General features: G+C 37.7%; 1 protein-coding gene across 1 annotated transcript; it reads left to right on the top strand.

The window, feature by feature from the left end:
- The first annotated feature begins 451 nt into the window (after positions 1-451).
- LOC121324769 (zinc finger protein 281-like) lies at positions 452-25,099 on the top strand. Its single transcript, XM_041266932.1, has 7 exons — positions 452-572; positions 10,665-11,068; positions 13,032-13,145; positions 13,620-13,743; positions 17,324-17,407; positions 22,714-22,832; positions 23,208-25,099. The coding sequence occupies exons 2-7, from the start codon at positions 10,706-10,708 to the stop codon at positions 24,807-24,809; spliced, it is 2,406 nt and encodes an 801-aa protein (XP_041122866.1). The 5' UTR covers positions 452-572; positions 10,665-10,705; the 3' UTR covers positions 24,810-25,099.

Raw genomic sequence — 25,099 nt, 5'->3', positions numbered from 1 at the left:
ATATATTTAAATTGTATCGTAAAATCCACTCCCCCCCCCCCCCCCCCCCCCCCCCCCCCCCCCCCCCCCCCCCCCCCCCCCCCCCCCCCCCCCCCCCCCCCCCCCCCCCCCCCCCCCCCCCCCCCCCCCCCCCCCCCCCCCCCCCCCCCCCCCCCCCCCCCCCCCCCCCCCCCCCCCCCCCCCCCCCCCCCCCCCCCCCCCCCCCCCCCCCCCCCGCCCCCCCCCCCTCCCCCCCCCCCCCCCCCCTCTGGTCTTATATATATATATATATATATAATTACGACTTGGAAACCGTTCCTATTAGATATAAATGTATATAATTTGCGTTAAAAAAAAAAAAAAAAAAAAAAAAAAAAAACTAAGGCACCCCCCTCCCACTTCCACTCTGCATCTTGTGCTGTTGACTGTCTCCTCTCAGGACCCGTCCGCCAGACCCACAATCCCACGCGCTGAGAACAAGATGGAGGAGAGTAGGAGCTGCGGGAGAACAATGTTTGGGGTTTAAAGATTCAAAGAAACGAGCGAAAAAAAGACAACAACAACAACGCGCAGCCACTGGCGGCCATGCACAGGTAACTGGAGAAAAGTTGGGGTTAACATTCCGAAAAACAAAAGGGAACGGCCTAGGAAGGAAAGATTAAAAACGAAATGTAATTTGCGAGGATGCACATTACTAAACCGAGCATCAATTGTTTCGGTCGTTGCATGGGCCATTTATTTTGTTGGCTGCTGCAAGCGTACACCGTTACGGTTATTTTAAGATGACACGGTTTTTGAATGGTGTGAATAACAGATAATATTTGTCGTAAGTCCGTTTTCACAGCAGTACGTTTATTTAGGATGGATGTTTGTGTTTTTATTTTTTTTCGACCGCGCTGTAATTTAACAATTTGCACCATTTACGCCGTGTTGTGGTTTATATATGTAGGCCTTTGTAATACGATGCGATGTATTAAATGTGGACATCATAATCAGAGGTTAATACTGCACCGGTAGTCGTCGATCTTTCACAAAGCCAACGTTAAAATGTATTCAGTTATTGATAACCGCGCTACTTGATTTTCGCAGTTTTTAAAGACTATTTTTTTCATCCGTTTTTCGTATGTATTGCTATGTTTAAACGCAAAGCCCTCAATGCATTGTCTAGTTTCCGTTTAATCAAGTTGAAGTATGATTCCTGTAGATCAACTTTAGAAAAAAAATACAGGCTGATGCATTTTGTTTTTGGTGTTAAAAGCTCCATGGCGAAAATGGCAGGGCACTAAACTCGGTTATGGTTATTGTGGGAGTTTAATGTTCGGAACATAGGAATAACAGGAACGTAATGATTTTGTTTTAATTAGCAATAAAATAGAACCAGTATGTTACCTATATTTTATTTTTAATTCAAATTTGACAGATACTATATTCAGTTGAAAGAGCAAGAAAGTCACACTTCGACCTTCAGGGTCCCCCCCCCCCCCAGTACATGTCTTCAATGTTTTTGATAACATACGTTAAATACAATAACTTACAAAAACTGTACACTAACACCAATTGATGTATGACACACGCCCTTGCAATAGACAATGTAAATTAAGGTTGATTTAGTAAGTACTGTTAATTCAGTAGTAATCTACTGCGATGTTTCCTTTCTAACTGGTAAGGTTTGATAGAAGAATCTGTTGCCGATTGTCAATCACTGGCTAATTAATAAAAGTATGTAGTAAGCTTAAGTGGGAGAAAAACAATCGGTTATTTTCTTGTGGGGTGGTGGATTATTACAGGGAAATTAGCATGCATAACTTTTATTATTATTACAGGGAAATTACCATGCATAACTTTTATTATTATTACAGGGAAATTACCATGCATAACTTTTATTATTATTACAGGGAAATTACCATGCATAACTTCATTCTTAGGGTGCATATCAATCCCTGGAGTTGAAAAATCAGGGCTTAATTACTTAACCTTACACTTGCCTATAAAAGGCAATTATTTGATATTAGTTTTTTTTATGCTTGGTGGCAGTGATTATGTGAAGTATATTATACAGCTTTGCTAATATTCTAAGGGAATCACCAAACATGTTTTTTTTTTTTTTGTCTTTTTTCTGATTCTTGCAAGTTCAAGTGAGTGTGTGATGCCAGTTTATTACCTGTTTAGAATTTTGAGTGACAAATGGAAGCTCATCTGTTTACAGAAGTGACCCACAGTTTTTAATATGCTTTTTTTTCTTTTGCATTAATTACTGCCCCTCCTATTAAATGGATTTCTGTATGAAGCTCTTTTCCAGCCTCAACAAAAGTACATCTTGTGGAACTGTCAGTCTTGTATGTTACACTTTCAAGTCTAACTTTGGGCCTTTCTGCTGATGATAACTGAAAGCTGAGTAACATCAGAATTACTTCTGGAACTTGTTTAATAAGGAGTAATAGATATAATGGACTTATTCATCAAGAAAGAAGTAAAGCACCAGTCAGTAAACATGAAAATAAGAACTTTTATCTTGAATTACAAAAAGATAGTGATAATGCTATTTTTTTGTGTGCCCTATTTTAAACGGGATGATTTAATTAAAGTAGCAGTTTACTGTTAAGATTAAAATATATGACTCTGTATTCCAGATTTTAAATGCATTATGTATTTGTAACTACATAACGCGGGGTTGTGCAATTTAAAAAAAAAAAAAAAAAAAAGTTGTGCAGTACCTCATTTGGGGAGTATCGATACAATACCATGCATAGTATTGTGATATTCAACACTATCGTAATATTTTAGATCGTATATCCATTAGATGTTAAATGGCTGATAAGAGGCTGATATACAATTAATAATGCTACAGCATGGTGGAATGCTTTTTGTTTAAATGTATTCGTGCTGGAACGAAAATTGGATTTTCATGTTCGGTAGGGCTGGGACAATAGTGTTTTTTTTTTTTTTTTTTTTACTATCGATGCATCATTTTTTCATAACGCAAAAGAAACGTGTAAATAAGTACATATGTTTTCATCAAATCTAATCACGAAAAGTAAACGTTTCTCCAGTTGAACTTAAAACTGCACATTTCTAATTATGTCTAGTCATGCTGTCGGCGAGGTTCCCCACAAAAAGTTAATAAAGCATTACAAAAATTACTGTCTTGACAGCACCTGGATTAGAGTAAAAAAAAAAAAAAAAAAAAAAAAAACTCCAATGGGAAACACCAGAATAACTCTTTACAAGTCCAACGTAACACAGTCTGTGCTCTCTTCAGAGCTTATTTTCTGTTTTTATTCAGAAGTATTATGGCATCCACATTCTCCGGTTTCAAAGAACAATGGAGTTTGTTCACAAGCATCCCTGCTTTCCTGAACACACACTTGCTTGGGACCGATGTTGCAGGGATACTTAACATGCTCTTTGCAAAGCTGCTAGGTTGGGAAAGCGTGTCTGGTTATTTTTTCAACAAATAGGGAGATCTTCGCTGGTGTTTAGTGGAGTTTCAGAAGCATAAATCGTCATCTCTTGTTGGAGTAAGGTTTCCTTGGAAGTATTGTGTGTTTGTTGCCGTCCACGAAGTAACAATTATATTGCTTGTTCGGTCTTCATTTCTTAACAGGTAACACAGCACGCTCGCTTGCAGAAAGCAAAGACATTCCTCTGCACACGTTGGTCGCGGTGTCATGAACACAAGCTATTACTCTTATAGCCATTTCAAATTCTGTTTATCTGATTGATCGCGTCTGCTAAATTCACAGCTGTGTGTCTCATGTACTTTTCTTGTCGCTAATACTTTTGACTCAAGTTCCCAGTTTTGGTTAATGTAATGGCAGGTGACCTGTTAAACTCTTCTTGTGCCATGCTTGTCCATACATCGTTGGTGGTGGACATTGAATTACACTCCTGACTTAAATCCTGTCTAAGCTTTTCCTTTGTACGTTCGTGATCCACAGTAATACGTTTGGAGATAGTCTTTCGACAGGGCATTTCGTAGCCCGGTGCAAGATTCATAATCAGATTTTTAAACGCAACTCCCTCTACTATACTAACAGGTCTGATAGCTTGTCTGACAGCATCAACTGTCAGGCCTGTTTATTTCTTTTGCTCTGATGCTTTTTGGATCAACTTTTCTTTCCAAAATAAGCTGTCACTGAAGGGGTTGCTTCATTTTGTTTTACTTGTGTTCCCGCTGTCGCATTTAAAAGGATCTTACTAAAGGATGCCGCAGGTTGGTGGTATTGACACAGAAGCTCATTAAAACTCCACAAACAGCACAGTTTACCTTTCCATTTTCTTCTTTTGTAAAAAACTTCCAAACGTCTGACGGCATTATTTAAAATTAAATTGCCAATTAAACTAGCAAAATCTGATCCTGAAGCGCAGCCTACCTCTTCACTAGGATTTTTTTTTTTTCTGTCACGCTTATTCTGAAAATGTACATGCTGCGTAGTGGGCGGGAGGTATTTATTTATTTATTTATTTATTTATTATTATTTAAAGGAACCAAAGGAAAGGCAAGGAATAAGAGTGTAGATTTAATAAAAAACGGTCTTTAATGAACTGATCCGTTTTTTTTTTTTAACCATCAGTGGTTATTCCAGTGATTCGATGCATTGTCCCAGCCCTAGTTGTAACATTTTGTGTGTTCTTAAAAAGTCACAACATAATACCTCCATGAATCTATACTATTCAAATATTTAAAAAAGTAAATGGAGTATAATGCTAAACTAGCCTGATTGATTCATATACACTGTAAAACATTTGTTTTTAAACTAACACAGTAATGTGTTACATTAGAGAATATACACAATGTATTCCTTCATTTTAAACACAGTTCATTTTTCCAATTTTATAGTGTTAGATATTTTGAAAGTCGCCACTTACAGATTTAATCAAATTAGTTCAGTGGATTAAAAAAAGACCATTCTGACAAAGAACTGCTTTACTGAAAATGCTGCTAACATACACAATTCAACTGTGAAAAATTCAGAGTTACCATATTTGCTCGAGTATAAGTAGACAAATTTAACCCCAAAACACAATCCTGAAGTTGGGGGTGGGGGTCGACTAATAAACAAGCAAAAAACCACTTGTGTCAGCAATCCTTTAACTCTTAGCGGTCCATTTATTCAGCGCGTGTCAGGTCCAATTTATGTTCACACATGCTGTTTAAAAGGTTTAAAAGGCCCTGCATAGCAAAAGGAAATCAGTACTGCATCTCCAGCCAAGCCCAACCCCTTGTTCGCTGTATTTTTAACATACCTCTTTATAATCATGCATACTGATAAATCCTCTCCTGATCACTCGTTTGATCACCAAACTCCTCAATAATGCGATCCAAGTCATTATTTTATTACTGTAACTAATACTAATAGAGACCTGTGCTTGACATTTTTTTGATGGAAAGGGAAAATTGTAACAAAGGGTTAAGTTTAAAAGATTAGTGTGTATTGCCAGAGGCTTTCTTTGCAGCCATTACTGAGTTCTTTGTAACTAATAGAAGATCAGCTTTTCCCCCACAACTAGCCAATTAAAAGTGATAGGGGTGGGACATAAACACTTTTCAAAATGTTTGTGTGTAGGCGCTAGACTTTGGCAGTTCAGTTATTTTGAGTTTTGGGCAATGTTAAACAATTCTCTATGTATTGTAGTCTATCAGCTGTTAGTGGTGGCTTCTTTTTTCTAGCGTATTAAATTCTTGAAAGGTTTAGTAGCCCAAACATACTCTGAAAAGTCAAATCTGTTACACTGTTTAAATGCTTTTGATTGTGAAATAATGCGTGAAGAGAATGGTTTCCATCTTCTCTGTCTGCAGAGGTTTAGCTACGAATGACAAACTGGTTGCTACCCGTAACAATGGGATTAATACAAAGGCTTCCCATGCAAAGATAGTTAGACATCTGTGAGTTTTGACCACACTCTTTTATTTTTAATTCAAAGAATTGTAACCTGAAAGGACTTCCAGCTTGGTAGCATAACAGAAAATGTCTTTCAGATCCCTGTGCTGGTTCAGTAGTTTATAGACTAAAGTATTATCAGCAATAAAAAGCGAAGAATCAGATTGGTTCTTTCAATGTTTAGCAAAGTGACAACTCTGTAAAATGCATCAATTTGCTGATTGCCTGCTGTATCTTATTTGATCAGAAGGAAACTAATCCATAGTAGTAGTTTGGTTATAGAATTCATTTTAATTTGTTTTTAACAGTTAATTTCATTACAGAATAGCAGAGCTGGAGTCGAGTCACTGGTCTTTAAGTCAGACCCATAAGTCTCCAGTCAGAGTCCCAAGGTCCAGAGTTTGAGTGGAGTCCATCCCAATAATGTCGAGTCCAAGTCAACCCAAGATCCAGTCAGTGCACTTACACCTAAAAAAGCTTGCATCTTTCGATCACTCCAAATAACTGTGGCTAATACACAGATCCTTTGCTCGATCAGTTTTTATCTTGTCAAAGATCCACTACTTTTTTTAATTAAATCTAGTGCGTATCTCTACATCAGACAAACTTGTTGTCCCTCACATGCACTTCATTATAGCCTGAATTGTACACTTGATATCTGGGGAAAAAATAAAACAAAAAGAAGATAGAACAAATGATAACTATGGTTTCTGATTTTTATTATAGCTATTAATTTTAGGGTTATTGTTTTTATTACTCTTCCTGCCTAATTGTATGTGTTTTTTTAAATAAAATACAGAAAAGTGGTACTAGTGAATATGTTACATTGGTAAGATTTTTATTTATTTTTTTACACAGGGATTTAGATCTAGAAAGGCATTTCTTACCTGGTAAAGTTTCCAAGCACAAATTTACAAATTGTCACCACCACAGTTTCTCTGTTTTTTAATGACTAAACAGAGCAGTTAATTGGAATTTACCTGGCGTAGCATTAAACGTAAAGAACAACTCAACCTATCTAAATAACAGGTTTATTAAATATTATCATTATCATCACTGTTAAGAATTAAGAGGTCTGTGTATTTAAAAAAATGTGCATATTGTTTGCTGCATCAAATTGCACTGTTGTAAGCAACAACAATCAATGTAAAGCTGTAGGCCTACTATTACAGAGACACGACTGTAAAGCCAATATTTGCTATGTTTAAATGTTCACAATTTATCATATTAATTCATAACCGACCCACTGGGTTTAGCAACAATGTGCCTGTTGTATCCTTATTGACTATAGTATATGTGTAACTTAGGACTCTAGTTTTCTTTTTATGTTTGGTCATATGATACCCTTTTTAAAGTTATATTGAGCCAACAACATTTCTTGGAAAAGCGTTGATTTGTGAAACAAGATTTTTTTTTTTTTTCTCCTGTAACTTGAAATACAGCTCCTTATTTTTTAATTCAAATCGATCACAAAAAGCAGGTTCTGTTAAATGTATTTTCCTGGATTAAATCTTAATGACTAATTTGCAAAAATGTAATCTATTTTGCAATTGTTTCTTTAATTACTATTTTAATTAAATAATTTTAACTCTACTCGCTACTTGCGTTTGGTTTGAATTAAATAAGAAGCTGCTTTTAAAAAAAATAATAAAAAAAATAAAAAAATTCTATGAAACAATGTAATATCAATCAACACTTTTCCAAGAGTTTGATTGAACCGAGCCGGCTCAAAAAAGGGATATCACGTGATCAAAAATAAAAATGAAAAGCTTGTAGCATATGATGTAATATTACATTGTATAAATATATAATAAATAATGTAAGTATGCGGTTCATAAGCATTGCTTATAAAATATGTAATTTGTTGGAAACCTACTTGCGCCTCTGGGTGCATATGACTGAGATGTCTATTAACCTTTTCAGGAATAAGCATTTTTCAGTGGGATGCTCCCTTAGGAGCAGGCTTTTTTTCGCTGTAGCTGACTCTTCCTATGCTGCTACACTCAGGTGACTGACACACACACAGAGCCCGTCTCTCTTAAAGGGGAACGCACCAAAAGGTTGATTGCTAGAACGCTTTCTTCCTGTTTCCGTCGCGGACATGGCACTTGCTGCCAATGCCATTACTCTCGTAGCCTAATGTTCATTTTTATTTTTTTTATTTAGTAAGGTGGTTAATTGATTGTCAGATATTTTCCACTGCATTAAAACACATGAGACAGAATACGTGTTCTAATATAATTACATCAAATACATCAGATTTACAGTGTTTCTCCTTTTTATTAGCTTTAAACAACTTCCTGTGATGTTTTGTTTCTGCTTTTGTCTCCGCCCTTTAGATGCTAAATGTCCCTCAGTGAGGTAACACACAAACAAAAAACTATCAGGAAGTGATCAGCCCCTCCCCTATTGATACGTGTTTCAAGCCTGTACTGCAATGTATGGTATCCCTGTGAGTCATCAAAACAAAGTGCTTTTTTTATCGTGTTTACATGATTGTGGTCCTAGACGCTCACTTCAGTATGATCATGTTGCCATTTTGACACAGTTTTATTCAGTGACCACCCTACTATTAATATTTAACATAAATTCAAATGTAAGCAGTCTGCATTCTAAAGAAATTGATTACGCAGAAGACTAAACTGAAAGAATGCAGTAACTGTTTTAATAGTAAATAAAATGTCATTTTACCTTGCAGTGTAACAGAAGCGTGCTCTGCTTTTGTCTTGGAAACCCATTTACTTATAATGTATTATAATGATTTATTTATCATAATGATTGATTTGTTTTGTCAGTAGATATCCGATTTCTACCCCCTCCCACTGAAACGTGTTTTTAATTCCACCTACTAAAATGGACTTGCTTAAAAATACGATGTTGTGTCTGGAAGAGAGGAATCCGCAGCTGTGAGAGAGCATAGCACAAGGGCAATTCATTTATTCGTTATTCATTTTGACAGTTTGATATAGCTGGAGCAAGTTAACGAAAGGTATTTTTTAATTGCATCTACTACATGAGGTAAAATCAATGTTTCTGGAAATTGCTAGAAAACAGCAGCTAATGTAGCTTAAACTAGTATTAACTCCATTCAATAATGGGCAGAAAACGTAGCAGTAAGGCGTCCCTTTAGTAAATTACACTGCATTCAAAGACCAGAACATAAAATGTCTGCAAGCACACTACAACAGCAAATGGTTGCTTATTTTAATGGGAATCTACAGCCTAATTAATGTAGTATAAGTTGTTTTTGTTGTTGTTGAATAGTCAAAAAGACAATACAGACTTGTGGTAAAACCAGCACTTTTGAGGCTGCTAAAGTAGCCAGCTGTAAATGTTTTGTTGGGGTTAAGCATTTTTTAAACAAAACCTGCTTTCTGCCTGAATGTTTCTATTCTTTCTTGATTTATATTTAGAAAAATGTACCCGATTTTCAAACGATTTATTCATAACAAATGATACCCAATTTAAAAAAAGAGAATTTAAATTAAAAAAACTATTTGAAAGAATTTTTTTATGAAAATCAGAACCCCGTAATAACTTTTACCCTGTTCCAGATTACTACATAAACATTGATAGTGATTTCTACAGTAAGTAGTCGTACTTTAATACAGGTTAAAGCTAGTTAGCCTTGTATTGCAGTGGTTTGTGGCAGACTGCAAGCACCAGCCAGAAAGGGAAGCTGTTGCAGATTTCCTATAATAGCTCATGCTAATCTAAAGATATATTAGAGTGAATATCCAAAATTGTGTGTGTGTGTGTGTAATTTGTATACCAAAGTGATTTTCCGTTTCAACATTACTCTCTTCCATTTGAAGTAGTTTCCATGTTTTTCCATTTCATATACCTATAACCATTTATGTACTGGACTTTTACTTTCAAGCTATGTTCAGGTAAATGCCAGTACATTGTTTATTGTTATTTGTATTTATTTTAATCAAGCAACTGTTAACAGAATTTAAAAAATATTAAACGAAAGAAAAATATACAATGTACTATAGAAATCATATTGTTTACAGAAAATGCAACTGAAAAGAACTTCCGAGAAGTGTAAAATCAACATTTGAAATTGCAGTTCTCGCAAGCACATTTTTTAAAATGTGTTTATTTTATTTGTTCATTTATTTATTAGTGCACTCATTCTTGGACTCGGTAGTTAATGAGAAACAGCGACATGGTAATGTATGCATACTCGATCTTAGAAGACTAAAAATAAATATAAGGACTGGTTAGTTCTATGAATATTTTTAGAAATGTAACGTGTCTTGTTTTTTTTGTATAAAATTCAAAAGAAAAAATGGAATACAAGAAAAAGTAGAAAACAAAATACAGCTTATGGCTTACCTTTTCTGTATGCAAATTTACTACCCATTAATACTGCTTATCTTATGTCGTTAATTTAGAAATTGCTTCACGTTTTTCTCTTAAGTCTCCGTTGGTATTATGGTATCTATATAATGTTACTGTTTGTGCTTGAAGTATAATTTCTCTGTTACATTGGTGTTTAGTTCTGTCTTTCTTTATATATATATATATATATATATATATATATATATATATATATATATATATATATATATATATATATATATATATATTTTAATTTAAACAGAGATTCTTTAATTTTGATTTAACAACAATAAAACAAAAGTAAAATTTGTACTATATTTAATATATAGACAAATCTTTTGTTTTTGAATATTCAAATATTTGTCCCGTTTATCAGTATTGAAGAAACATTACAGTTGTTGTTGATATTTGCTTTAAATTGCAGCTCCTTAGTTCACCTTTTTTTTCTGATTTCAGTAAATTCTCTGCTGGCTCCAGTTAGTTTTTTGCCTCCCATCATGAGTATTATTCAAGACAAACTTGGCAACGAGTTCCTTCGGAACGGCATCATGGAGCCTAACTTCCCGCCCAGTATGATCATGTTCAGCCACCTGCCGCCAGTGAACAGCTTCACCCGCATCGCTGCCCAGTCTGTCATGCAAGACATGACTCAGGATATGGTCCTCAAGAAAGAGCGCTACTCCCCCATCGAGAAGACACACGGAGACTTCATCAACACAGTGGGTATCAAGCAGGAGAAGATGACTGATCATGACTACAGAGTACCGGTGTATGGGAGCTGTGGGAAGAATTCTGATCTTCTTGAAATGTCTCTTGGAAACCAAAATATGTTAATACAGGATCTGAGTATGAGTAGAGATGTAAGTGATTTCTACTGCTCTCTATTTTTTTTTTTTTTTTAAACACCATATTGGGACCAAAAGAAGACCTATATAATGTAACTGAAAAAAATATTCAGACAATTATCCTAGGATGTCTAATTTTTGTCTAATAGGTAGTTTCCCTAATAGAATATTCAAATACTTGCACAAATTTTCAAATTGGTCATCTCCAATAGGTTATAGTGATACTGTCTCTTGAACTTATCTAGATCATTTGTCTAGATCAGAGGTGTGCAATTCTGGTCGTGGAGGGCCACTGTCCCTCCTCTACTCTAAATGAATTAATTGTACCAATTAAGCTTCTAATAAGCACTTCATTGGTCCAATTAAGTAATTTATGGTACAGTTGGAACAAAAACCAAGAGGGACACTGACCCTCCAGGACCAGAATTGCCCACCCCTGATCCAGATCGTTATATTGTTTAATTAAATCCTTTAACTTTTTTTGGTGCATTAGGGCTGCTTGAATATAAAGAGTCTTTGTTGTCATGCATACAGTGGGAGTTATTTAAAATTCATAATTTGAGAATCTTAATAACCAATAGATCAACTTTTTAAATCTGCTTTTAACTGTATTCTGCTTTAAACTCATATGCTGTTCGCAGAGATGCCAACATTCCGATTTGGCCGTAGTGGTTACTATTTTGGATTTTCTGCTATGGCGCTATGTCAAAGGGGGTATAGTGCTTCGATTTGCTGCTGCGTAAATGTTGCCTTGTTATCCTTACCAACTGCACGTTTACTTGGTTGCTTATGTCGCGTGGTCATGGATTCCGTGGTTTTAGTAGAGAACTTTGAACTTTACCAACACAACTTGAAATTCCACCTTAACCAAAACAGAAAAATATACGTTTTTCACGGTTTAGCTGATGATGTTGAACTAGGTCTTTTGCCTTACTTTGCAGTGTAGTCGTTCACACTTTAAATCAATTGACAGCCCTGAAAAAATTTAAACATACATGCAGTGTTACTTTACTGCCTGATTTGTCAACTGCAGCTGCATTTTTTAATACCTGTTGGGTCTTTTGCATTTCTAAAGTGGCTAATAGCTTGACTTGCAGTGTGACTTCACACACCATTTCCTGTGATTTTTAACACATTTACAGTGTCTTCTCCGTGATTTTTAGTACAAATTTCTGTGACAAAGTCCCAGCGTTGGTTATTGGTTATTAAAATAGGAATCACAAATCAAACAAATGTCGCTCTCACCCATCTAAAAGATTGAGAGGAGTTTATCACAGAATGGCCATTCATTAAAAGTTGAGTGTCTCACTGTGAATACTGCCGGACAGGCTTCTCTGTGAAACATGGTGGGCATCGTGACTGTCACTCGCATGGTACGAAGAAACAATAAGCAAAATGTGATACGCCCCATTACTGTATGTTTGTGCAAATGGGTTTTGACTTGCTTTTAAATTTAGTTCTTGGATACAACACAGCATTTTGTGTTTTGGTAGTTGCAGAGTAGCACACATTTAAATAAACATTTACATCTTTCTTGAGGCTGTTATTTTGATAGTTCTTTTTAGTAAGTTTTGAGGTTGAATATTAGTTGCGGTTTGATAGCACTTACGAGATCCTAAACACTCTTCATTACTAATTTAAATCCAGAATAAATAGAATCCCCCCCCCCCTTACCCCCCCCAAAAAAGTGTTCTAGTATTTTTATTGGGATCGGGGGTTAATTTCTAAATGCAATTCCAATTGCCAAAGTGAGGACGTTGGCTTGCCAGAGACAAGAACCTTCTAATTTCTAGGGGCTAGCAGCTACTGGCCTTAAATAAATAAATTAAATCATAATAATGTAAAGTCTGCCTTGCTTCGCTCTGCACAAGCTGCTATTGTCTCCTTTCAGAAGTTGGCATCTCTGTGTTCATGACCTAAATCCCATTGTTGTGTATGTAGATGGGTTATATTTTACTCTTCTTTTTTTCATTTGCAGTTATCTGGTAGATTAGGTAAAGAATCAAAAGAGTATTCTGGAAAGAAGGCAAGGAGGTCTAACCCAGACTCCCAGGACACAAAACCAAGGAGAAAACGGGGGGATTCTACAAAGGTGTGCATGTCATGGCCCCCCAAGTCTACACCAGCATTAACCAAATTCATATTCAATTGAATCAGAGTACTTTTTTAAAGTTGTGTTTGGAGATATGTTTTACAGTAGTTACTGAAACTTTCTGCACCGTGTCACTCTTACAAATTTTAATTGGCTCTGTTGTGGTCTCTTCAGCATATTCCCAAAGACCTAGCCCCTCAATCTTCACAGGAATAAATACAGCTAAACAGTTTTTTATAGTGTGTTTTTTTTTGTTTGTTTTTAAAAAAAAAAAAGACTTGATTCAGGATTCAGAGTTGCAGAGGATTGCATTACTTCTCTGTTTTAGATTCAAGTTGATAGACTAATAGGTTTAATATTGCTGGTTGCATTTTTCAGTCAGTTATGGGTGAAAAATGTAATCTTAGATTTTTTTTTTACATTTTCAACTATTTCCTTGGGGTGCCACTAATCCCAGTACTTTTCTTTTCTCAGTCTGCGATGATGGATGGACATGGTGGGAGCCTTTCTCCAAGTTCAAAACCTCACATCTGTGAGCACTGTAGCGCTGCATTTCGAAGCTCCTATCACTTGCGCAGGCATGTGCTCATCCATACAGGTGAGAGACCTCTCAGTCTTTTCATTCTCAACCATCCGCTTTGTCGATGGAGTAGTATTCTGTACTTCAAGCACAGTAAACAGCATAATGGGAAATAAGGTTTTAATGTTTTATTATGCTGTTTCATAAATGTATTTTAAAACTGGCCTTGTATGGATATCTTTTATGTTTTGATATAGTAATTGTGAACTATTACATTTTATCCACTGCCTTCAACCTTCAGGTCCCTTTTTGGTTATATACGCCTACAAATGCATACTGTCAGCATATTTAAAAGGAAAGCATTTTTCATTTTGGCAGCAAGGGTGCTCATTAGGGCTGTCACTTAAGCCTCCAAATAGCAATCGATTAATTTAGTACACAGAATTGAATCGATGATTGCACCACCCACATACGTTTGTTCCATTCTTCTCCCCCTGACATGATTTATTTTAATATCATTGCTGTTACAAGTAAAAGCTCGTGCACAACAATTGAATGTGAGGAGTAATAAAAAAAAAAAAAAAAAAAAAAAAAAAAAAACTGTTCTGGATAGGGGTGTAAATCATTTAAACTTTTAAACGTTAGTAAAGTGTCAAACGTTTTTAATTTTCGCGTGTTGAGGGTCAATGAATTACTACGTAAATTACAAGTCCCCGTGAGAGCTATGCTGTGGGAGCCTTTGTTCTGCAGCTATATACTCTTGACAAGGTGGATTTTTTTTTTTTTTTGATTGCTTCCGTTTTGGTTTTTTTATGTCATTTTTTTTTTTTTTTTTTTTTTTTTAATACTGCTGCCAGTCAGATCTACAACAATACAAACTATTGCTATTCATAAATATTATTATTTTTTTTAAACGGAATATTGAGTCTTTGAATTAACTTGATACTGTACTTGGAATAAAGTCAGTTTGATGTGAACATAACTATCTCTTTTATATACGGTAACTAGCATACAATAGTGATTTGGATTTTAGCAGTGTTGAATAATTAGACTGCAGAACATTTCTGTAAATAAATGCTCACCTGCTAAATCAAAACAGACCATTGTCTTACCGCAGATGCTAATTTTTCATATTGCTTCACTGTTTTTATTATTATTTATATAGGGTTTAATTTAGTAATTTGATTTAATTTAGTTATTTGTTTCTGTCAAACAACTTAATGGTCTTTTAAATAGACATACAAATGAGATTGTAACATGTTAAGCGAATAATCTTTATTAAAGCTAAAATGAAAAATAAAGTGTTTTGCTGGATACACTGTTAGTCGTTATGACAAGTAACTGTATTTAAATTAATAGATGAGTCACTTCAGCATTTAAATGAAAAAGACTTACGATTTAAAAGCCCATTTAGTGGTTTCACAGAAAGAAAAAAAAAATAAATGTATCAATTGCATTTAAGGAGAGCAGAAAAGCTGATGTGAAATACTTGTTTATAAACATATATGCAGTAATTTATAGAAAGCTATTTATTTCAAAATGCTCAGAGCCCTACTCGCTTCCCTTAAGAAGGCTGAAGGTTTTCTCCTGCTGTTGAGACTGCACATCGAGGGGGACGCATACTACCCCCCTTTCACAGCGTTTTTTCAGAATGTTTTAATTTTAACGTTTAAACTATATATTTTTAAAAGTTTAAACAGTAAATTAAACAGAATCTAGCACCCCTAGTTCTTGAATATAAAAGCATTACTTGACCACCTTGACACTCCTCCGGTTGCCCCTCCTGCCGTCTCCTCCTTTTCTCCTCTCTCCACTGCTGATGTTTCCGGCTTACTGTTGAAATCAACCACTGCCACATTCCCCCTGGACCCCTGGCAGACTAGCCTTGTCCGTCTCTGTGCCTCTGATTTTGCTCCTTCCATTATACACACTCTCAACCTGTCCCTGGGCTGTGGCTTGGTTCCTGCTGCCCTTAAGCTTGCCTGAGTTACACCGGTACTCAAAAAAAACCCTCCCTTGACCCTGCTGACCCTTCTCTAATTTCTGTCCCATCTCCAGTCTCCCTTTTCTCTCCAAAACTCTCGAAAGTGCTGTAGCCAGTCACCTCGTGAAACATCTCGCGGATAACAATCTGCTTGAACTCTTCTACAGCTCTACGGTTTCCGGCCGCATCACAGTACTGAAAATGCTCTGCTCTGGATTGTGAATGACCTCCTGCTCATTGCTGGTGCTCCCTCTCTGCTTCTCCTCCTTAACCTAAGAGCTGCTTTTGACACCATAGATCATGGTATTCTTCTTGACTACCTTCAGAGGTATGCTGGAATCTCGGGAACCTGTCTCTCCTGGATGTCCTCTTACTATCTGGACGCATGCAGTCTGTTATCTATGTTGGACGCAATGGCGTTGCAAACCCACTCACTTGTGTCCTCCAAGGATCTGTCCTTGTGGGGGGGGGGGGGGGTGCTTCAATATCTACATGCTTCCCTTGGGTCACCTCTTCCTTCTACCACCTTCGAAAACCTCTCAAGTCCATCCCTACCTTTCCCTCCCGGATGCGGAGATACTTTGTCATGCGTTTGTCCGCTCGTTTCGACTACTTCAACTCTATATGGTGGTCTCACAGCACCATAAACCGACTGCAGCTAATTCAGATTGTTGCTGCCAGGATCCTTACCAGATGTAAAAAATGTGATCACATCACCCCTGTCTTGCCCAGCTGCACTGGCTACCTATAAAATTCAGGATTATTTTGAAAACACTCCTGCCTCACCTACAATGCCCTTCACACAGGTCCCGAGTACCTCCTCAACTTGCTGACCCGCTCTGTCCCCGCCCGCAAGCTGAGGTCCTCCGACTCTGGCCTACTTGTTATCCCCAAGCAAAAGTGCAGCACACTTGGAGAAAGCTTGTTTAGCTTCATGGCTCCGACTCTTTGGAACGCTCTCCCAGCTTTGGTGTGTGATGCTCCCACTGTTGCTCGCTTTAAATCATCTCTCAAGACACACCTGTTCTCTCTTGCTTTCCATGCTCTTTAAGCATGATATCCACTATTAGCTGCTGTGTTGCTGCTATTTCATGTGTTATGCACTTTCCACTGTATTTAATGTATTATGCATTGTGACGCTATTATTTATTTTACTGCATAGCATGTATTACGCATTTCTCTTAATCTAAAGAATTATGGATTTTCTTGTTGTTACTGCATCTTGTAAAGCGCTTTGTGATGGTGGGCCACTATGAAAGGCACTATATAAAAGATTGATTGATTTAAGGTGCACTCCATTTCTGCAGGTGGTAGCAATAGCCTCATATTTGGCTTAGCGGGCAATATTAAGGATATTTTCTTTTAAACGTTTCTGGCAGCAGACCAGTGTGTCTGACAGTATGGCGAAGCAATTGTCAATCAAAGTCAATGTTGTAAAGATATTCAATTCAGTTTGAGAGTGTTTTACAAATATCATTAAATATTAAGATGTCTTGTATTGAATGGTGGAAACAATAAGCCAGCAAACTCCCCACTTGAGAGGCTGTTTTTATTTTATTTACTGCTTCTTCATGCTTGCTTTACAAAGTAGGTTTAGTCTTTGACAGAATTGTGGATCTTAATTTTGTGAAGTTAATTTGCAGTCCTATTGATGTATTTACTCCTTTGTTCCAGGAGAGCGGCCTTTTAGGTGCAGCCAGTGTAATATGAGTTTCATCCAGAAGTACTTGCTACAAAGGCATGAAAAGATTCATAGCGGTAAGTTTACCATATAAAAAAGTCGACTGGTTGTGAATTGTACATTGCATGGGGGAATTGTTGCAGTAATAAAACATTTAGGTTCATATTGGGGCTGTCACTTGATTTAACAATTGATCAGTTAATTTATGGACATTAGGTGATTAATTGGTAGGTTAATTCTTGCACATTTTTAATAAAGGTAACAATCTTATAGCGACTGTCCTGCATAATAATAATAATAATAATAAAAAAATCAATAGAATCTTTAACCAAAAAAAACAAAAAAACACCCATCGAAATTTGTTGTTTTTAAAACCATTTTTATTGTAATAAATGTAACAAATGTTACCTTTACGTCCTATTACTGTAATAAAACAGATTTACAGACCTGATAACTCACACTGCAAAATTATTAGCTATGCACAGACACAAACAAAAAACTAAATCAGCAGTTTATTATGTTCATGATAAGTGCACCACTCTGGATTTTTACATACAAGCTTTACCACTTCAGCTCCAGGACTTGTGCATGTACAGCAATGAAGAGCACTTGCAGTACCATGCTGTGCCCGCGCATGTTAGTTTCCCATGTTTTTGTTTTTTTTTCCTCTTCGTATACATGCCTGTCAGGAGGTGAGGGTGGCAAAGTTGTCACTACTTCGGTTCTTGATCAGAGAACCCAGGGGAGGCTGACAAGGAGATATATAGATGGTTCAGACCCTAAAGTGCATAGTTTGTGTACTGGCTTACGGCGTGATGCCATAGACAACCTTTAATCAAGAATAATCACACAGACCCATTCAATTTGAAGTTTCAGTGATTCAGAGCATTATCAGTGCTCCTTCGGTTTATTCTAATAATAATAAACTTTATTTTATATAGCGCCCTTAAAAGCAGTCGTCTCAGAGCTATTTATTAAATGCTTAAAAATGGATCGAGTGGTTACAGACCACGGTGAATCCCATCTAATTGGCAGTCTGGGAGGTCCAGTACCTTTTTACAAACTTGTGTTAATACTTCATTCCAATTATGGTTATAACATTTTGCCGTTGGGCTAGACGTGTGAAATGCTTATAAACGGCCACTGCTAAAAATCCTAATATGTCACTCTTTATAGCTAAAACATAATTCCTGTCACTGTAGCCATGCTTCAATATAAGGTGAGATATAAATTTCAAGATTATGCATACCTCCCAGCATGGAAGTTTTGTGTAGAATATAAGTATAGACAAGAGCTCTATTCTGAATACGACCAAACAACAACCAACTTTTTTAAGAGAATGACCAAGCTAAATAATACTTGACTGTAGTCTTGTCTCAGCTTTTATAGAACTCTTCCTCCGCCTCGTGCGTCGGAAGATTTAATTAAATCTAAACATTTGGTCTGTTTTGGCAGCTCTTTTCTTTAAGTGAATGTTATATTAAAAAGTATATAACTGCTTTATAATCTTTTGATCCGATAACATTTTCCAGTACCATAAAGTTCTTATTACTTACTAAGATACTACTATATATGTAGAGAGATGTTTTTAATATATAACACCAGCTCTGTGTAATTATTCTAGCCTTGGTCTTTTCATTGTGTTTTAATAAAATACACTTTCTTTATTCTTTGACACTGAGGAAGACCGAGATCGGTCGAAGCATGTTAGCGATTTAGTATTTTTATGTAATAAATTACAGTTTAACTGAACCATACAGGTTGTGAACTTTTTTCTTTTTAAATTCTGTTTATTGATTTTATAATAACAAGAGATTTTACAATCAATTACAGAAATAAGCAAATAGTTATAAGAGAAGAGGGGAGAGAGAAAGGAAAGAGGTAGAAGTCAAGAAAGAACAGCAGGGGGAAACAATAAACTTAATTTTTTCCAACTTGAGAAAATGTAACACATCTCTAATCCAGCAAATATGAGTGGACGGGGCAGCTCGCTTCCAATTTAGCAAAATTAAGCCAGGAGAGTTATGAATGCCACGACGTTTGATTTTGCTTTGGGCAAACAAATAGTGCTGGGTACCACACCAAATAAAGCAGTAAGTGATATGGGGTCAGTGTGCAGCTGCAAAATTTGTGAAATTGTCAAAAATAGAGGACCAGTAGGAGTTTAGCTGGGGGGAGGACCAAAAGATATGTAAAAGTGTAGTAGGGGCTTGTTTACATCTGTCACATGTTGGGTCAGTTTCAGGGTAAATCTTGGAAAGTTTAAGCTAACTAAAATTTTAAATTGTATTAGCCCATGCCTTGCATAAATAGAAGAGGAGTGTATGCGGGACAGCATTGCCTCCCAGTCCTCATCTGCACTAGCTTGTCCTAAATCTTGTTCCCAGATTAATTTTAAGGTGGACAGTGACGGGTAATATAAGGCAAACATTTTTTAATAGATTTGGGATATTAAGCTATGGAAGGGTGGTGGGTAATTCACGACACAGGAGACAGACAGATGTACTTGAAAATACCACACAGGTGCCCAGTTTTATTTTCAAGTTGTGCTTTTGTTTCTTTAGCCCGCAGAGGGCGCTGTTGTCTGTGGTCTGTTTACCATCTATGGTAAACAGAACCACGGGAATACCAAGCAGCGGTAAACAGTGTGTGCAGGCACACTCGCAGGTGCTCCAAAGAATAATTCAAAAATAGAAAGAAAAAAGGAAAAATAAAACTACAAATAAAAGGTGCTGCACTTGATCGCCACTACCCATACGACCCGGATCACCGACCTGCACTAAAGGCTCACTAACCTGCTCTACACAATATTTCAGGGTCTGCCCATGGGTTCCCCACTGTCACTGTCTCGCTGTTTGATTTATTTCTTCCTCCCCGCTGGTTTTCGATCCCCGACTAGCGCTTCCACACATTCAGCGCGTCTAAGGGCAGACCTGAGGAGACAGTAGAGCATTATCTTATAGGGCTAACAATCTCCCCAAGACCCGCCTCCCAGCCATTCAGAGAGAGGGAAAGTCCACACACCCCCTTTCCCACCTCCCTGTGTCACTGCCATGACTCACGGGGTTATTGGACGACTGCTGCCCTCTTCCTGCAGCAATATGAACATGCCAGCAGAGTCAGCATAGATCTTCCCCTGCTACATAAGCCCTTAGAAATTGGAGTCAAATTAAGAATTGAGTCAGTTGGGGAATTTGGAGGTAATGTGGAAAACTGGGGCACCCTGTTAAGTACAAAGTCACGCACTTGTAAGTAGCGAAAGAAATTAGTTTGAGGGAGGTCAAATTTATGAGAAAGCTGTTGAAATGATGCAAGAGGAGGGGGGGAATAGATGGTTTGCATAAAGAGGGGACATTACTGAGAAGGACTGCAGACCAAAGTGTCGCAGATCCTCCAGATCCTGAGGGTCGACTGCACCAGTGTATTGGTGGTGGTGTGAGGCTGGTAGAGGGATCGGAGAATATATCAAGGCAGGTAAAGAGGTAGGGGCGCAGGAGACTGACTCCATGTGTAGCCGTGCTGGGGTAGTTTGCTGGTGGTGGATGTGCAGCCAGTGTAAAACGTTGCGGATATTAGCTGCCCAGTAATATAATTGAAAATTGGGCAAAGCCAGGCCTCCTAATGGTTTCGGTCGCTGTAAAAAGATTTTACGAATGTGTGGAACTTTTTTTATTCCAAATAAAGGCTGAAATGATTTGATCAAGTTTATGAAAAAAGGATTTAGGAATAAAGACCGGAATGCACTGAAAGAGATTAGGAGAATTTAGGAAGCGTATTAATTTTAACAGAATTGACACGACCAGCAAGCAGTAATGGAGATAGACCAGCGTTTAAAATCTTGTTCAGTGCGTGCTAAGAGGTGTAAAATTTGATTTAAAAAGATTAGTAAATTTCCTTGTAACACAAATGCCCTAAATAGGTAAAATAATCATATGTAATCTTTAAAGGGGAAGGTGTTTAGTGGATACTGACGAGCAGCTGCATTAATTGGAAATAATTCACTCATGTAGATTTAGTTTGTAACCAGAGATTACACCAAATTGTTCTAAAATGGAAAGGACATGGGGGAGAGAAGCAGCAGGGTCAGATATATAAAGTAGCTCATCAGCATACAAAGAGACCCGCTGCTCTTGTCCTCCTCTAAATATCCCTCTTTTTTGTTGACTACTCTGAAGAGCTATTGCAAATGGCTCAATAACAACTGCGAAAAGGAGGGGAGAAAGAGGACAGCCCTGTCTAGTTCCACGCTGGAGTGGGAAAGACTTAGAATAAGTGTTATTTGTACGAACAGAGGCAAGCGGGGATGAATATAGCAATCTAACCCAGGAAATAAAATTGTCACCAAAGCCAAGTCTGCGCAAGGTTTCAAAGAGAGAGTCCCACTCAACACGATCGAAAGCTTTCTCTGCATCGAGAGACAAGTACCTCTGGGAAGTAGGAGGTCAAAGGACTATACATAATGTTAATAATGTATACATAATACATAACTGGTAGATGCACTCTACATTTCTTTTTGTGATGTATTGCCTGTGAAGGAGACCTTTGATGCAACGTTCCCAAGATGAAGCACCCCGTGATTTATATGAAGACTTTCAAACACTTTTGTAGCACCGGCTGTACACACACACACATATATATTGTAGTGTGTGTGCATGTGCGCATGTCTACTTTCGTCCAAAGCTTCAACGTCGATGCTGGGTCAGTCTAGTTTTGCCTCTGCCAATTATTTGGGCAAGTTTAGTTTCGCATTTCTACACTCTCCCCTGCAAGCTTCCAAGTGTGTGCCAGGGTGCCTGCCTCGCCTCCACTTCTGACAACTATGTAGCGACATTGTTTCCATAGAGAGTTTCCAGCGGCGATGCAGACAAGGCAGGACACCAGGGCTGTTTTTATTAGCGCTCTCCCAGAGTGTGCTGAAAAAAGTGGTATGGCACAATATGATCGTTATAAACGTGGGGGGGGAGGGGGGGTGGCGCCGCTGGACACAACAACGCACATCTCACTAAAAATCCAAAATAAAATAACTCCCTCTCTATAATGCACATATAGTGAAGCAACAGTTTAACTTTTCATGAATTAATCATGCATAAAGCAACATTTTAATTAGCAGTTTTTAAACTATAAATAGTCTGGCTAAACAGCAGTCGGGAGTTCAGTTCGAAACATTTTAAGATTGACTGGTGGTGGGCCATTGATTGACCATTTACCCTACTCAGACACCTTGTCCAATAAATATTTTGGTATCACAAATCTTCTGATCTATTTAATAGAATTCCTTGTCTTTTTACAAAGCACCAAAACCTGAGAACATCTGTCTGACTAACTTTTAGTTTCAGTTCTTTTATACTTTGTTTTCTAATGTTGTTGTGTATTCCTTTTAAAGGAGAGAAGCCGTTCTGCTGTGATCAGTGTAATATGAGGTTCATCCAGAAATACCATATGGAGAGGCACAAGAGGACACACAGTGGAGAAAAGCCATACAAATGTGACACCTGCCAACAGGTAATTTTGGATAAAGGGCTTTTTAGGGCATGTTGCCACTTTTCTGCTTTATTAGCAAGTTTATTTTGATCTTTTGGGTTATGGAATTAGTCAGTATATTATTGGCCTAAAGAAATGTCAGTGTTTTATTTTTTATTAGGTAATATAGAAATTTGTGAAATATGCTTTAATAATGTTAGGATATAAAAAAGTAACTTATTAGAGTGGATATAATTTAAAAAAATTCTAACAACTGTGAACATTTAAGTTCATCTGATGCATGGTTTCATTAAATTCTTGAAAAAGGAGACTATCTATGTTAGTGTCGTATGTTGGACTTTTGTGTTTGTTTGTTTTTGTACAACCACAGTTGTGTGTTTGGGTTTTTTTTTGCAGTATTTTTCAAGGACAGATCGACTGTTAAAGCACAAAAGAACCTGCGGAGAAGCCATGAAAAAAGGAATAGAGCCCGGGCCGTCGGATCAGAGCAGCTATGAAATCTCTCAGGGAAACACAAGTGCTTCCGGACGCAAAAAGGGCAAATCAAAAAACACTTCCAGCGAGCCCAGTGAGCGTAAAAAGAAGAAAATAATTGAAGCACAGATGTCAAGTAACCTTAACATGCAGGACTATGCAGTAGAAATTCCTGTTGTATCTTCAAGTAACAGTCTGGCAGGCACTAGTATGCATAACCTGCATGCTCGGGCACCTAAATTAGTCTTCAAAAAGGTCAATAGGAAAAACTTGGATAAGAATGAACTGCCTTTGGGGGCTACTGAAGCTGACATATTAGGTCAGAAGGTGCTGTCTGAAAAGCAGAGCTCTTTAGACTTGGACAACAGCACAGGGATAGACGGCATGAGCCTCCTTCAGAGTTCTGCTTCCAAACAGGGCCAGACCAGCAGTAACTATGATGATGCCATGCAGTTTTTAAAGAAACGGAGGTACCTACAGGCCGCAAATAATAGCGGGGACTATGGTGTAAATGTAGGGCACATGGCCTCTCAGCAGACGGTTATTCAAGGTGTTGTAACCAGTGTTATGGACAGTGAAGCCTCTCTCAATCTTCTTGACACCTCTCCCATGAATGTTGACATAAAACCTTGCCACGACAAGTCTGGAATACCTGATGAAGTGTTGCAAAGTCTTCTTGACCACTATTCCCAAAAATCTGATGGCCAGCATGAGGTTCCTTTTGATATAACTGATCAGCACGTAGAGATGCACTCCTCTGGGGACAACCCTGAGATTGGCCAGGAGGAGAATGTGTGCTCAGATTCGCCGTCCTCGTCAGGAGACAAAGCCGTCATCATGCACGAATATTCAAAATTCCTCCTCCAAGCTTTAGAACGAACAAGCCACAGCAGTACCTTCCCTTTAGGTTCTGGTGGACCTTTCACCAATCTGTCATCCACCCACCCCAGCAATACCTTGTTTTCTGAGAAGAACGTGTACACTACACCCTCTCTCGAGTGTGGCTTCAGCCAATCCGTTACCTCAGTATTACCTGCCCCGTTGCCAAAGTCCCATTTTGGAATGCTGGTTGGGTCTTCCCAGCCCAACTTCCACTTGAGCAGCATGGAGACAACCCATCAACAGCTGACCCCTTCACAGGAGCTCACAGACCAGATCGAACAACAGCAGAAGAACCTCGAACCCTCATCGAACTACCCGATCACACCTCAGGAGCTGAGTGGCCAGAAAGATCAATCAAAAAACACTCCGTCCAGCTACCAGATACCTTCTCAGGTGCTGTCCTCCAAAAGCGTTGACCTGCGAGCGCCGTACCAGATTGAGAACTTTGCTCAGGCTTTTGGTTCTCAGTTCAAGTCAGGTAGCAGAGTGCCGTCAGCCTTTAACAGTAACTCTAGTGGTGAAGTTGACCGTAGAATAAGGACTCCAGTGACAGAATTCTCAGGGTACACTAGTTTGTTGTCTGATGTTAATGAGCCAGTTAGTACAAGAGCAAAGACCACAACGAGCCAAAGTTACAGGTAAGGTCCTAGGCGTGACCTAGTTGGAGGTTTTTGAATTATGATTATTTTTAATTACACTGCCATTATAATGTTTCTACAAAGTCATACCAGGAATGGTATATGTGACATCCTTCCAATGCATTATTTTTTTCATATATAGTCATTGTTAGTGTCATAATGTTAGGTCAGATCGTATAGTTAATTTTAAGCAAAATAGGCTAGCTGAATACTGGCTTAATTCAATGAACCTATGTTTTAGCAATCAACTTGTTTTACAATTGTAAAAAAAAAAAAAAAAAAAAAAAAAAAAAA

This window comes from Polyodon spathula, chromosome 12, assembly GCF_017654505.1.
Source record: "Polyodon spathula isolate WHYD16114869_AA chromosome 12, ASM1765450v1, whole genome shotgun sequence".
NCBI classification, from domain to species: Eukaryota; Metazoa; Chordata; class Actinopteri; order Acipenseriformes; family Polyodontidae; genus Polyodon; species Polyodon spathula.
This window is presented reverse-complemented; position numbering and strand designations above follow the sequence as displayed.

What these genes read in the sequence shown, in the direction of transcription:
- LOC121324769 (XM_041266932.1), top strand. Translation starts at nt 10,706, where the DNA reads ATGAGTATTATTCAAGACAAACTTGGCAACGAGTTCCTTCGGAACGGC. An exon ending in AACGGGGGGATTCTACAAAG is followed by an intron (nt 13,146 to 13,619) that starts GTGTGCATGTCA and finishes TTCTTTTCTCAG; the next exon opens with TCTGCGATGATGGATGGACA. An exon ending in GCATGTGCTCATCCATACAG is followed by an intron (nt 13,744 to 17,323) that starts GTGAGAGACCTC and finishes CCTTTGTTCCAG; the next exon opens with GAGAGCGGCCTTTTAGGTGC.